The sequence below is a fragment of the Cucurbita maxima genome, unplaced genomic scaffold, assembly GCF_002738345.1.
Source record: "Cucurbita maxima cultivar Rimu unplaced genomic scaffold, Cmax_1.0 Cma_Scf00001, whole genome shotgun sequence".
NCBI lineage: Eukaryota > Viridiplantae > Streptophyta > Magnoliopsida > Cucurbitales > Cucurbitaceae > Cucurbita > Cucurbita maxima.
Genome location: NW_019272017.1, coordinates 847,834 through 860,240, shown reverse-complemented (window position 1 = coordinate 860,240; position 12,407 = coordinate 847,834). Strand labels below are relative to the sequence as shown.

The 12,407-nt window shown below is 37.6% G+C and overlaps 4 protein-coding genes across 7 annotated transcripts in view; all 4 read left to right on the top strand.

The window, feature by feature from the left end:
* LOC111491114 (7-deoxyloganetic acid glucosyltransferase-like) overlaps positions 1-1,852 on the top strand; it is a 4,203-nt gene extending 2,351 nt beyond the window's left edge. Inside the window, exons 2-3 of the mRNA XM_023139877.1 lie at positions 224-517; positions 754-1,852. Coding sequence (XP_022995645.1) covers positions 224-517; positions 754-1,673 — 1,214 coding nt within the window. The 3' untranslated portion in view covers positions 1,674-1,852. The remainder of the gene's footprint in view (positions 1-223; positions 518-753) is intronic.
* A 61-nt stretch (positions 1,853-1,913) lies between these two features.
* On the top strand, positions 1,914-3,523 carry LOC111491090 (7-deoxyloganetic acid glucosyltransferase-like). The gene is made up of 2 exons (XM_023139839.1): positions 1,914-2,449; positions 2,528-3,523. Exons 1-2 carry the CDS (start codon positions 1,936-1,938, stop codon positions 3,469-3,471), a joined length of 1,458 nt encoding a protein of 485 aa, XP_022995607.1. The 5' UTR covers positions 1,914-1,935; the 3' UTR covers positions 3,472-3,523.
* A 1,898-nt stretch (positions 3,524-5,421) lies between these two features.
* Positions 5,422-8,609, top strand: LOC111491208 (proline transporter 1-like). Of its 3 annotated transcripts, none has more exons than XM_023140024.1 (8): positions 5,422-5,664; positions 5,755-5,938; positions 6,232-6,456; positions 6,537-6,631; positions 7,263-7,452; positions 7,555-7,679; positions 7,805-8,020; positions 8,108-8,609. In XM_023140024.1, exons 2-8 carry the CDS (start codon positions 5,863-5,865, stop codon positions 8,483-8,485), a joined length of 1,305 nt encoding a protein of 434 aa, XP_022995792.1. In that variant the 5' UTR covers positions 5,422-5,664; positions 5,755-5,862; the 3' UTR covers positions 8,486-8,609. The 3 variants fall into 3 exon arrangements, with proteins under 3 accessions (XP_022995792.1, XP_022995784.1, XP_022995778.1); XM_023140016.1 differs by having other exon boundaries at positions 5,752-5,938; XM_023140010.1 differs by having other exon boundaries at positions 5,745-5,938.
* A 562-nt stretch (positions 8,610-9,171) lies between these two features.
* Positions 9,172-12,112, top strand: LOC111491886 (60S ribosomal protein L35a-1). Of its 2 annotated transcripts, none has more exons than XM_023140977.1 (5): positions 9,172-9,296; positions 9,407-9,442; positions 9,639-9,867; positions 9,963-10,005; positions 11,949-12,112. In XM_023140977.1, exons 1-4 carry the CDS (start codon positions 9,265-9,267, stop codon positions 10,002-10,004), a joined length of 339 nt encoding a protein of 112 aa, XP_022996745.1. In that variant the 5' UTR covers positions 9,172-9,264; the 3' UTR covers position 10,005; positions 11,949-12,112. The 2 variants fall into 2 exon arrangements, with proteins under 2 accessions (XP_022996745.1, XP_022996736.1); XM_023140968.1 differs by lacking the exon at positions 11,949-12,112 and adding an exon at positions 11,435-11,722 and having other exon boundaries at positions 9,173-9,296.
* Positions 12,113-12,407: the final 295 nt, after the last annotated feature.

Genomic DNA, 12,407 nt, shown 5'->3' with positions numbered 1-12,407 from the left:
TGTTAAGGATATTTAGTAATAAATTATAGTTTACCATATATATTATATTTGATATTTTATTATAAGGCAAATATCTAATATTTGCCTTATTATCATAGGTATCTTTCCATTTATTGTTATTTTCATTTATTACTATTTCCATATCCTTGTAATTTATTTGATTATAAATAAGATAACTTTCACACCATTTAGGTGTGGTGGATTAATCAAACATTCACACGAACCATCACCGACGGCCTTCCCCCGGACCACCCTCGGACCTTCGACTTCTTCCCCGACATCATCGCCTCCTTCGAAACCGTCACCAAGCCCATTCTCAGAGACTTTCTCATTTCCGGCCATTTTGGGTCCGATCTCACTTGCGCTATACTCGATGGGCTCTTTAAGTTTCTTGTTGATGCGGACGATGCTGAAATTAAGATACCTGTTTTTGGTTTCCGTACTGTCAGTGCTTGTTCTATCTGGACTTATCTCTCTGTTCCTCATCTCATTCAAGATGGCCAGCTTCCTATTCGAGGTTCCTCATCTGTTTTGGTTATTAATTCTTGTTTAATTTATAATCACTTTCATTAATATTCTCATTCAATTTATAATCTTTGTTTAATTTCGATTCGTGGGGTGTGAGTGGCATCAATTTTGCTTCTGCTCCCACCGAAGCATTTTTGGGTGTGGCATTCAGCTATACCAAATGTTTATTTGTTTTCTAAATTCTGTTTTGTGTGGTTAGATGTTTGTAATTTATTTAAATTACAGGAGAGGAAGACATGGAGAGAATGATAACGAACGTACCAGGAATGGAAAATCTTCTGAGATGCAGAGACCTCCCAGGTTTCTGTCGGGTCACAGACATAAACGACTATCTTCTCCAATTCATTGTCGAACAAACCCAACGAAGCTACGAGTTTCACTCCCTCATATTGAACTCATTCCAAGATTTGGAAGGACCCATTCTCGAAAAGATTCGAACTTTGTGCCCAAATCTCTATGCCATCGGACCCCTTCACGCCCTTCTCAAAGCCAAATTCTCCAACGAAACAGAGTCTTTGAACAATCTGTGGGAGGTCGACCGGAGCTGTTTGAAATGGCTGGACAATCAGCCGCCGGGATCCGTGATTTACGTCAGTTTTGGAAGCATTACGGTAATGGGGAAGGAGAAGCTCGTGGAGTTTTGGCATGGGTTGGTCGATAGTGGGCGGAATTTTTTGTGGGTTGTAAGGCCAGACCTCGTGAGGGGCGAAAATGGGGATGTTGAAATTCCAGCGGAGTTGGAGGAGGGGACGAGAAAGAGAGGGTGCATGGTGGGTTGGGCGCCGCAAGAGGAAGTGCTGTCCCACGAGGCAGTTGGAGGGTTTTTGACGCATAGTGGTTGGAACTCGACTTTAGAGAGCGTGGTGGCAGGGAAGCCAATGATCTGTTGGTCGTATATTGCGGATCAGCAGGTGAACAGTAGATTTGTGAGCAATGTGTGGAAGTTGGGGTTGGATATGAAGGATGTGTGCGATAGAGGAACCGTGGCGAAAATGGTGAACGAGCTTATGGTGGATAGAAAAGAGGAATTCATGAGATCCGCGGCTGCAATGGCTAATTTGGCAAAACGAAGTGTGAGCCCTGGTGGATCGTCGTATGCTGATTTTGACCGTCTCGTCCAAGACATTAGATTGCCGAGCCAATAGACAACAGCAGAGAGCTGATATTGTTAGTGAGAGTAAAGTGTGAGCCCTGGTGGATCGTCGTATGCTGATATTGCTAGCATGCATTTGTTTGACAGAGTACCCTTTGGTGCATAACTTAACAAGTTAGTTTCCTCCACCCAAAAATATAATTGCTTACATTGAATATTCTAACTACAAAACAAGAAAAGAAAGGGGCCGCCTTCCACCTTCCCCACCCCAATAAAATCCAACCACAATCCCTAACAGAGTCATCCAATCTCCAATGTCAATCGCCATGGAATCACAAGCAAACCCTCATGTTCTTCTCTTCCCCGCCCCCGCCCAAGGCCACATCAACCCTATGCTCAAGCTGGCCGAGCTCCTTTCTCTTGCCGCCGTTCCAGTCACATTCCTCACCACCGAACACTCCCACCGCCAACTCACCCTCCACTCCGACGTCCTCCTTCGCTTCTCTCGCTTTCCGACCTTCCAATTCCAAACCATCGCCGACGGCCTCCCCGACTCCCACCCTCGCACCTTCACCCAACACCTCCCTGAAATGTTATCCTCCTTCAAATCCATAGTCAAGCCCCTCTTCAGAGACATGCTGGCCTCCTCCCATTTCACCCCAAATCTCACCTGCCTCATCCTCGACGGCTTCTTCAGCTTCCTTGTTGACATCAACGACGATTTCGTTAAAGTCCCTATCTTTTGTTTCCGTTCTTTGAGTGCTTGTTCTTCCTGGTCCGTTCTCTCCATTCCTTATCTCATCCAACACGGTCAACTTCCTATTAAAGGTACTCTGTTATAATCCTTCGATTACATCTTATTAATTACTTGAGCTATATCTTAAATTGAACATGTGAAAATTGCAGGGGAGGAAGATATGGATAGGATCATAGATAAGATTCCTGGTATGGAGAATCTTCTCAGATGCAGGGATCTGCCTGGCTTCTGCCGAGCCGCTGACCCAAATAATGACCCAGTTCTGCAATTCGTCGTGAATCAGTCGATACGAAGCACAAAATTCGACGCTCTCATTTTGAACTCATTCGAAGATTTGGAAGGACCCATTCTCTCAAAGTTTCGAACTTTATACTCCACAATCTACCCCATTGGACCCCTTCATGCCCTTCTCAAAGCCAAACTCGCCAACGAAGAAACAGAGTCGTCGAACAGCATGCGGGAGGTCGACCAGAGCTGTTTGCCGTGGCTTGACAATCAGCCGCCGGGATCCGTGATTTACGTCAGTTTCGGAAGCATTACGGTAATGGGGGATCACGAGCTGATGGAGTTTTGGCATGGGTTGATCGATAGCGGGAGGAATTTCTTATGGGTTGTGCGGCCGGACCTCGTGAGGGGCAAAAATGGGGATGTCGAAATCCCGGCGGAGTTAGAAGAGGGGACGAGACAGAGAGGGTACATGGTGGGATGGGCGCCGCAAGAGAAAGTGCTTTCCCACGAAGCGGTGGGAGGATTTTTGACCCACAGCGGTTGGAATTCGAGCTTGGAAAGCATAGTGGCAGGGAAGCCGATGATTTGTTGGTCGAATGCATTCGATCAGCAAGTGAACAGTCGATTTGTGAGCAATGTGTGGAAGTTGGGTCTGGACATGAAGGATTTGTGCGACAGAGAAACAGTGGCGAAAATGGTGAATGAACTTATGGTGTATAGAAAAGAGGAATTCATGAGATCGGCTGCTGAAATGGCTAATTTGGCTAGACGAAGTGTGAGCCCTGGTGGATCATCGCACCTCAATCTTGACCGCCTCATCCAAGACATCAGGATTTCGAGGCAACAGCAAAAGATGCCCAATTAGTGGCCTCCAACTAATCAAATTATTATTTGAATCATCATTAAGCATTATTCAATCCTTCTAATCGTTAATAAATGTGCACTTATAATAACCACAAAAATTACAAATTTTAATTGCATCAGTAGGAAAGCGTCAATCAAACAACATTCAATTAATTAAACCATTAAGAACAAAAAATATTGTATTTTGATTAAATACCAGAATAAGGTAATTAAATTAATATTGTATCACATTCTCATTTTTACATTTTTTTTTTAAAACAAAAAACACATCATTAATCTAGTGAAAAATATTTTAGATTGTTTTATTGTTAAAAAAAAAAAAATTCATTCGTCCACATTTTTTTTATAAAAGAAACCCTAAAAAATACTTTTTTTTTTTTTTTTGGTTGAAGATATTTTAAAACTCGTTGAAAATGTCCACCTTTTCAGAAACACCATTAAAATATATATATATATATATATATATATATATATATTTATCAACATTTAAAACATTAATTATTCAACCTTGAAATTATTTTATTATAAATTTATTTATACATATTTTATTAAACTTTTGACTTTTGAGTTTATGGAACATTTTTTAATTTAAGAAAATCATATTGTTTTGAAAATTTTAAATTGGTTGATTTCTTAAATTTTGAATATATATTTTAAATAATTAAATTAGGTTTGAAATAAAGTTAATAGTGAAAATAATCTTTATATTGATATGATAAAGCTTTGGAATCGAATTTTTACTTTTATATTTTAATTGAATGGTTCGTTATAATGGAGCATAAAGTCATTTTAATGGTTAATATTGTTTGACTTCTTATGCAACATATTTTTCATATGTATATTTTAATTTTAATTTATACCGATAAAGTAATTCATTTTAAATATGATTAGGGTATCTATTAATTTATAATATAATTAAATTTGAAATCTTTTTTAAAATTACAAAATATATATATATATAAATATGAAGTATACAATAAGCACGTCGGTGTATATATATATATATTTTTAAATGACGACATCTCATATAAATTTGTGTGTATATATATATATATATTTCATGTCATATTTGGTATTTGCTAAGGTGAAAATAAATGAATTTAAATGTTTGTAAAAAGTTTTTAAAACAAATATATTATTTTGTATAATGGGAAAAAGATTTAGGCAACTAAAAAACTGATGCGAATTAAGTGGGACCTTCTGTCCCTTTCCAAATTCGACATTTTGGACTGCCATCAATGGACCAAAAGAAAAACTTTTTTTTTTTTTATTTATTTTTTTTTCTTTTAAATCAGTAATATCTCTTTGCGGATTATATATATAATATTATTTTTTGGAAACAGAATATAATCAATTATTTGATTTGAGAATAAATTATTTATTTTGCCTTTATATTTGTAATTTTATTTCCTTTTATGTACCCTCTTGTTTTTATCCTAACCATTTCCCAAATATAGAAATCAATTAATGTACATAAAATTTAGAAAGAAAAATAATAAAATAATAATATCTCTTACGGTACATAGTTCTGTCCGTCTTTAATGTTACTGTTTGGCTTAGAGAGAATGAGTAGGACTGTCTCTCTCTCGATGTTCTATTGTTCAAAACACGTCGATCTTTCAAAGTTTTAGAGGATCAAACTTGAATCTATAGAATTCAATTGGATTTGATCATAAATTCAACGTCGGTCTGGAATTTCCACACATGAATGATTTTTTTTTAATCTAAAATACAAATGTGAAAAGAAAAAGTCGTGGTTGGACTATAGTGTTTTTATATTAAGTTTTTTATTTTTTATTTTGAAATAATCATCTTGCCATTATTCGCAAAATTCAAATATTTCATGCATATTTCAATCAGCGGTTGCCGAAAAGCATATTATAACATAAAATGGGAATCTACTTGTGAAAATTTGTAAGGTGTAGAAAGGAGGAATATAAAAATTAATTTTTATGCGTTTTCAATGAGAAAAGGGAATAGTTATCGTCGACAAAGATATTAAAGAGGTCGCTGCCTCTCAATTCCCACTTCAAATCGGCGAAATTTTAGTCCGTTGACGGAGATTCTTTTTCATTCTTCGTTTTTCGTTCTTGGGTCGTGCAAAGAATTTGCGGCCGACATCATACCTGCCAGCGCCTAGTTGCTGTGTGAATTGTGAGAAAAACAGGGGAAGCAAGCAGAGACTGACATATTTGTATGTTGAATTTAGATTTGCGGAAATGGTAGCATATTTAATACGGAATCTGTGCTTATTTTGATTTTTGGGAACAACAGCGTGCAGCAGAGCCACCACAACGGCGCCCTCCTGGATTTGACTTGCATATACGAAGAGCGGGGGGAAGATAGCGGATCCCTCGCGGCTAAACGCCGGACGCAGGAGGAACACCCGCTAATGGCACGGACCAATGACGCCGATGTGGAAAAACTGGAGGTTGCTGTACCGGAAACTGCCCATCAGATCAGCAGTGGTTCGTTGTTCTTCGTTTTCGTCTTCATTTTTAGCTTTTCTGATGTGGGTCTTTCTGTTTCTGGATTTTGATTCCATCGGCTCTTTTAGGATGCCTTTTTGTGAAATTACAGGACGACTATGATCAAACGAAGTTCATGTTCATTTCTTAGAGGATAAACTTCAATTTCTTGTTTGTCTGACATTGGTTGTTTAGATTTCAATGAAATTTTCCTTAAATTTGATCTTAAGATTAGGGGTTTGCCCTCTCTAGACCCTCTTTGAGCTAACTTGGTTGGTTTTTGCAATTCCCAGATTCATGGTTTCAAGTAGGTTTTGTTCTTACCACTGGTATCAACAGTGCTTATGTTCTGGGATACTCGGGTACTATAATGGTTCCTCTGGGTTGGATATCTGGAGTAGTTGGATTAATTGCAGCCACAGCCATTTCATTATATGCAAATACTCTTATTGCCAAGCTCCATGAACTTGGTGGGAAGAGACATATCAGATACAGAGATCTAGCAGGCTTTGTATATGGTATGAGAAGAGACCAAACTAAGGGAGTTCTTGCTTTGCCTCCTTTTTCATTACCCTTTCTTATGGCTTTCTTCTTGCAGGTAGGAAGGCTTATGCTCTTACATGGGGATTGCAGTATGTCAATCTTTTCATGATTAATGTGGGATTCATCATCTTAGCCGGCCAGGCCTTGAAGGTGAGATCATTAGAACTACACTGATCTTACTTTTAAACTCATGAAATTGCTGAGTCTTCGTAACGTAGGATTCGAATAGCTTGAAAAGTATTATTGAAGTGTTGGGGTAGGTTGCCTGTTTTGACTATGATCCTTCCTTTGCTCCATGTTTGATGACTTTTGCATAAAAGTCAAGCAAATTACGGTCGGTTGCCATCTGTTGTTTCTTAATATCCAACTTATTATTTCTTTGTTTCCTACGAAAAAGTCTTGGTGTTGGCGTGTATCAAGTTGGAATGAAACTTTTGACCTATTGAAATCTTGTCTGATGAGACTACCTTGCCAATAATCTTTTGAACTTCGATGGACCGATATTTTATGGAGAAATGGATTAAGAAAGTCAGGGTCCATTCAATTTGCTGTCGGTTATAATTAAAGAACGAAAGCAAGCACGAAAACAAAAAGTCGGGTTTTCTTATGAACAATTGAAACAGGTCACTTTTATCGAAAACTAAGTTACTCGACAATTTGTTCTGTTTGTATCTTATGTTGGCTTGTTGGATAAATGATGAAAAGTGTGACTATACATTGTTTAATATAGAATCCTTTTTGTATTGTAAACCATGAGATTGATTACTTGAATGTTGTGCAGGCTGTTTATATCCTTTTCAAGGATGACAATGTGATGAAACTTCCCTATTTTATAGCCATTGCTGGCTTCATTTGTGCGTTGTTTGCAATATCAATACCCCATTTATCAGCTCTAAGACTTTGGCTGGGATTCTCAACTCTCTTCAGTTTGATATACATCCTTGTTGCGTTCATATTGTCTGTTCGGGATGGTAAGTTTCACTTCCATTGTCAGGGTTTTGTTCAATACAATATTTTCAATGATATGGATCTTGAACTTAGAGGATCATTATGTGTGGTTTCTGCTGTTTTAGGAGTTAAAGCACCTGCAAGAGATTATAGCATTCCAGGTTCGTCGGCAAGCAAAATCTTTACGACGATAGGGGCAGCTGCTAATTTGGTTTTTGCCTTTAATACTGGAATGCTTCCTGAGATTCAGGTATGGCAAGAACTTAAAGTCCTTGTTTTCTGAATTACATTACTCCTTTCAGATTGTTACTAGATTCGTACGGTTTTGAACTTATCTTCTTCAAACCTTCATTGCTGTAAAAATTGTTGTTGTAGGCGACGGTGAGGCAGCCGGTAGTCAAGAACATGCTAAAGGCTCTGTACTTCCAGTTCACGGTCGGGGTTTTGCCGATGTATGCTGTTACTTTTGCTGGATACTGGGCATATGGGTCTTCCACCTCAGCTTACTTACTCAACAACGTAAACGGTCCAGTTTGGATTAAGGCAATGGCAAACATATCGGCGTTCCTTCAAACAGTCATCGCTCTGCACGTAATTGTCTTCAATCTTGTGTTTGATGATCTATAAACTTGAGAGATAGATGAGGTTGTGAAGAGGCTTTATATTATTTTGATGCAGATATTTGCAAGCCCGATGTACGAGTATTTGGACACGAAGTACGGGATCAAAGGAAGCGCGCTGAACGTGAAGAACTTGTCGTTCAGAATAGCGGTGAGAGGAGGGTACCTGGGCATAACAGCACTGGTGTCAGCTATGCTTCCTTTCCTTGGAGACTTCATGAGCCTTACAGGAGCAGTCAGCACATTCCCTCTAACATTTATCCTTGCAAATCATATGTACTTTGTGGCAAAGAAGGCCAAACTCAGCTCTGCACAGAAGCTTTGGCATTGGATTAATGTTTGCTTCTTTGGGTGCATGTCTTTAGCTGCAGCAGTTGCGGCTTTGAGGCTCATAGCAGTAGACTCCAAAAACTTCAGTTTATTTGCTGATCTTTGATCATCATATCCTATGCCCAATCTAATCATCATTTTCAGCTCTTGAAATCTCTCACAGTTTCTTCTCATATGGATAATATAGTATAGTGTAGCCCAGCTTAGGTTACAATTTCCTCCTCCTCTCATTCTTTTTTTTCAAGTCTCTTTTTATTTTCCCCTCTCTTTAATATTATGTAAGGACCAAAGGTGGAATATTTTAAAAAGTCAAAATAAAATAAAATAAAATAAAAAGATTTAGCTTCATCTGGTTGGCTCGTTTTGATGTGATTGTTGTGTTGGTTGACAATGCTCACGTTTTTTCAACACGGATAGATAAGAGATCACAAGAAACTTTATAAAAACCACTGTTGTGCTGAGATTAGGATGGAGGAGTATTTATAATATGAAAACCTTGGTCGGGTGGAGCCACTTTGAGTGCCAGCATTGTTTTTTTAATGATACATAAATATGTGATGACATAGGTAATTAATATGATTTTAAAGTTAAATGGTTAATTTGTTGTTATAGTATTTTATGTTGTAATTTATTTAAAGAAGGTATTAAATATAATTGAGATCGACCTCAAATATTTAGCGTTGGGGACGATATATTGATCTGGGCCGAGCCCGAGTTAGAGGTTTAAAGCCCAACTATGTGTTGCCCAACCCATCCATCAACAAAGCCCACAAACACAGTGCCTATAACTTCTCAGAATTAGGGTTTCAGAGAGAGTGAAAAGCAAGTTCGTCACTTCGTCCACCGTCGAAGCTCTGTAGCTGAAGGAGAAACTAGACGTCGAAGATGGTGAAAGGAAGACAAGGAGAGAGGGTCCGGTCTGTAAACTAAACCTACGCAATATCAACTTTTTTCACTTCCTCTTTCTACGATTTTAACCCTATAATTGTTTTCATTGGTCTTCGTGTCCGTTTTTCGCTGGAATCAGACTCTACGTCAGGGGAACAATTCTCGGCTACAAGAGGTAATCAAGCATTGCCGTCTATCCGCTTTTTCTATCATATTTTGTTGCTTTCTCTAAAATCGACGAAGGAATTATTGTTATTTTGCCGATATAATTTTGGAAAATGAAAGTAGATCATGTCCGAACTGTTAAAAAAGGGTGTTAATGCCAAGAATGTGATTTGTTCCGAAGCTAAGAATGATTGGTGTTGTGTTAGGTCGAAGTCGAACCAGTACCCAAACACTTCTTTACTCCAGATCGAGGGTGTTAATTCCAAGGATGAGGTTTCCTGGTACCAAGGTAAGCGCTTGGCATACATCTACAAGGCTAAAGTGAAGAAGAACGGATCCCACTATCGTTGCATCTGGGGCAAGGTTGCTAGGGCTCATGGTAACAGTGGCATCGTTAGAGCGAAGTTCAAGTCTAACCTACCACCGAAGTCCATGGTATCTGACTTGTTGTAAAGAAAAAAAAAAAAAACAACTAGCTGATGTGTGCCTCTCTTTGTTTTGGTTTTAACAAGTTTCTAACTTCTCTGCAGGGTGACAGAGTCAGAGTGTTCATGTATCCCAGCAACATTTAAGGTAACTGGTTTCTTTTTATGCTTGAAACTTTTAGACTCTGATGTTTCTCTTTATTTTTTCACGCTCGCTGTATTTGTATGTAACATGTTCTGATGATGTTTTTTTTGTGGCTTTTGTCTTTAGTATCAAATGCATTAGTTTAGTTTTCTATCTTAGTTGGTAGTTGCAATGTTCTTCCATAACCATATTGTTGTACAATGTGGGATGTCTGCGTCCCTTTCCCAAAAGGCCTCATACCTACGAACCCTGCTTGCATTCATCTGATAGTAGGCTCCATTACATGTTTAGATTTGGTGGGTTTGATCGTTTAGATCTTTTTTTTTAACCATGTATTTACCAGTCCATAACATTTGTGATATCACCTTTATGGTGCGTCCTTTTCTTACTACCCAATGTTGTCCATTTTTCAGCTGGGTAATATAAAGGGTTGAAGGATGAGTAGGGATAGAAGATGTAGAATGTGTCTATCAAATGTCTACTGCACTCACTCCTTTCTGATCCTATTCAAAGCTTCTTTCTTGGATTTTGACCCAAAAAAACAGGGTCAAGTTCTCCAGCCCCTTTCAATCATGACTACTAATAAACTCAGACTAAAAGACAAAAACCCAGATGGAATAGTAGAATCGATGGTTGAAAGGATAGGGAAATTAATGTGTGTAAAAATACCTAACTTCTCATGTTTTGATTTTGCCTACATACCTTAAAATGGAACAAATGAAAGGAGGAAGAGTGGGTTTGACCTTCATGCTAGGAGAAGTATCAAGATCATAAAGTATTTTCAAGGTTAGAGTCCGATGATGGAGAAAACTCAATGTTGCAGCTTGGATTCATTTTGTTAAGTAGTTTATTAGAATATGAAATTAGTCATGAACTGAAAGCCATTTGTTGGTGTTTGTGTAGTGTTTGTTTATCATGTTTTGACCAATTAATCAATTTTAAAATATTTTTTTGCCATGGGTCATTGTTGTGTTTCCTTTATAGGTAGTTCTTGTATTGGTTGTGGTCAATACTTGAATTTTAGGAAACGAAATTCATAAATTGTACATGGTTATACATAATAAATGTGGTCATTACTACATTAAATTGTATTGTTACAGTTGCTTTGTTGTTGAGAGGATCATGTTATTTGTCACAGACTTGTTTCTAATCAGGTGCTACGTATGCTTCTGAGTCCTTCATTTGTTGTATATTGTATTATGATGTTGCATTGACTCATGTTTCTGCTGTTAGATAATTACTGATATGAACAGACGTGATGTTTGAACTTTCTCAGACTAGCGGGCTCCAAATGTTTTGATTTTTTGTTGGGGGGTGGCGATGTGGAAATTAGTTCACTACACTACGTAGACAATCTAGTTTTCCATTTCACTACTGCTGATTAAATTACTCATCTTCTGTTTGTTTACCAATGCTTATTTTGTCTTTGCAGCAATGCCTTGCCTAGTTGAAACGAGTGGGTGGGTGTTACATGAAGGGATTTATATTTTTGTTACATTTTGTGAGCTAAGATAGAACCATTTTCTGTTTCTGAACTGAGTCATTTTTGCTATTTAGGCAATGGTCATGTAGTTGAACGAGTTTTAAAACCATTCGTTATTAACATTTTCATGTGTCAAAGTGATCAAGTGTTTCACTCTTCTCAAGTGGGTTTCCCGTATACAAACCCTCGTCGTACTTGCGGTCTAAGTTATTATGAAGTTGGGGCTAATGTTCTTATCGATAATGCTCTGATTTCCCTTTCTTCTCTATCCTATTATGGATGATCGAGGTCAAAGAAAATGCTTTGATGTTATCAAGCTTGCGATATTGGTCACTTAGCTAAATGAATTGTGAAGTCCTAGTGATCAGAGCTCATGTAGAATTTTATAATTGTTGGCATTATCTGGACAACAAAAGGTTGTGTTTGTCAAATTGAACCGAGTATTGGTGCCATCTACTTGTAGATTGGAAGCTACCATGTGGAGAAGAAGTGGTGATATGATGCATTATCAAAGGAAAGTCAACATATCTATATGCCTTTTTTATCTGAAGGGATTCATTAAAGTTACGTTCTCTTAGATGTAAGCAACTTAATGAATTTCTCGTAAAGTAAGGGTTGACATGCAAAGTAAAGAGATTTGATGTTTTGTTTGTGACGAATAATTTAGCTGTCACCTGGCCTTCCATTTTTATTTCTCGAGTCCTATTGATTAATCATATTACACTAAATTTGATGATTTTGAATAGTTTACTTACTAAGTAATGATAATGTCCAATTACGGAAGTAAAATTGATGATTACGAACTGCTTTTTGCTTCTAAAACAAGTATGATTTTCTTTTTAAAAATGATTCTATAAATAAAAGATTGGAATTTATGGATAAATAAAAGTTGGCTTGTACATCATTCTCAATAAATGTGTTG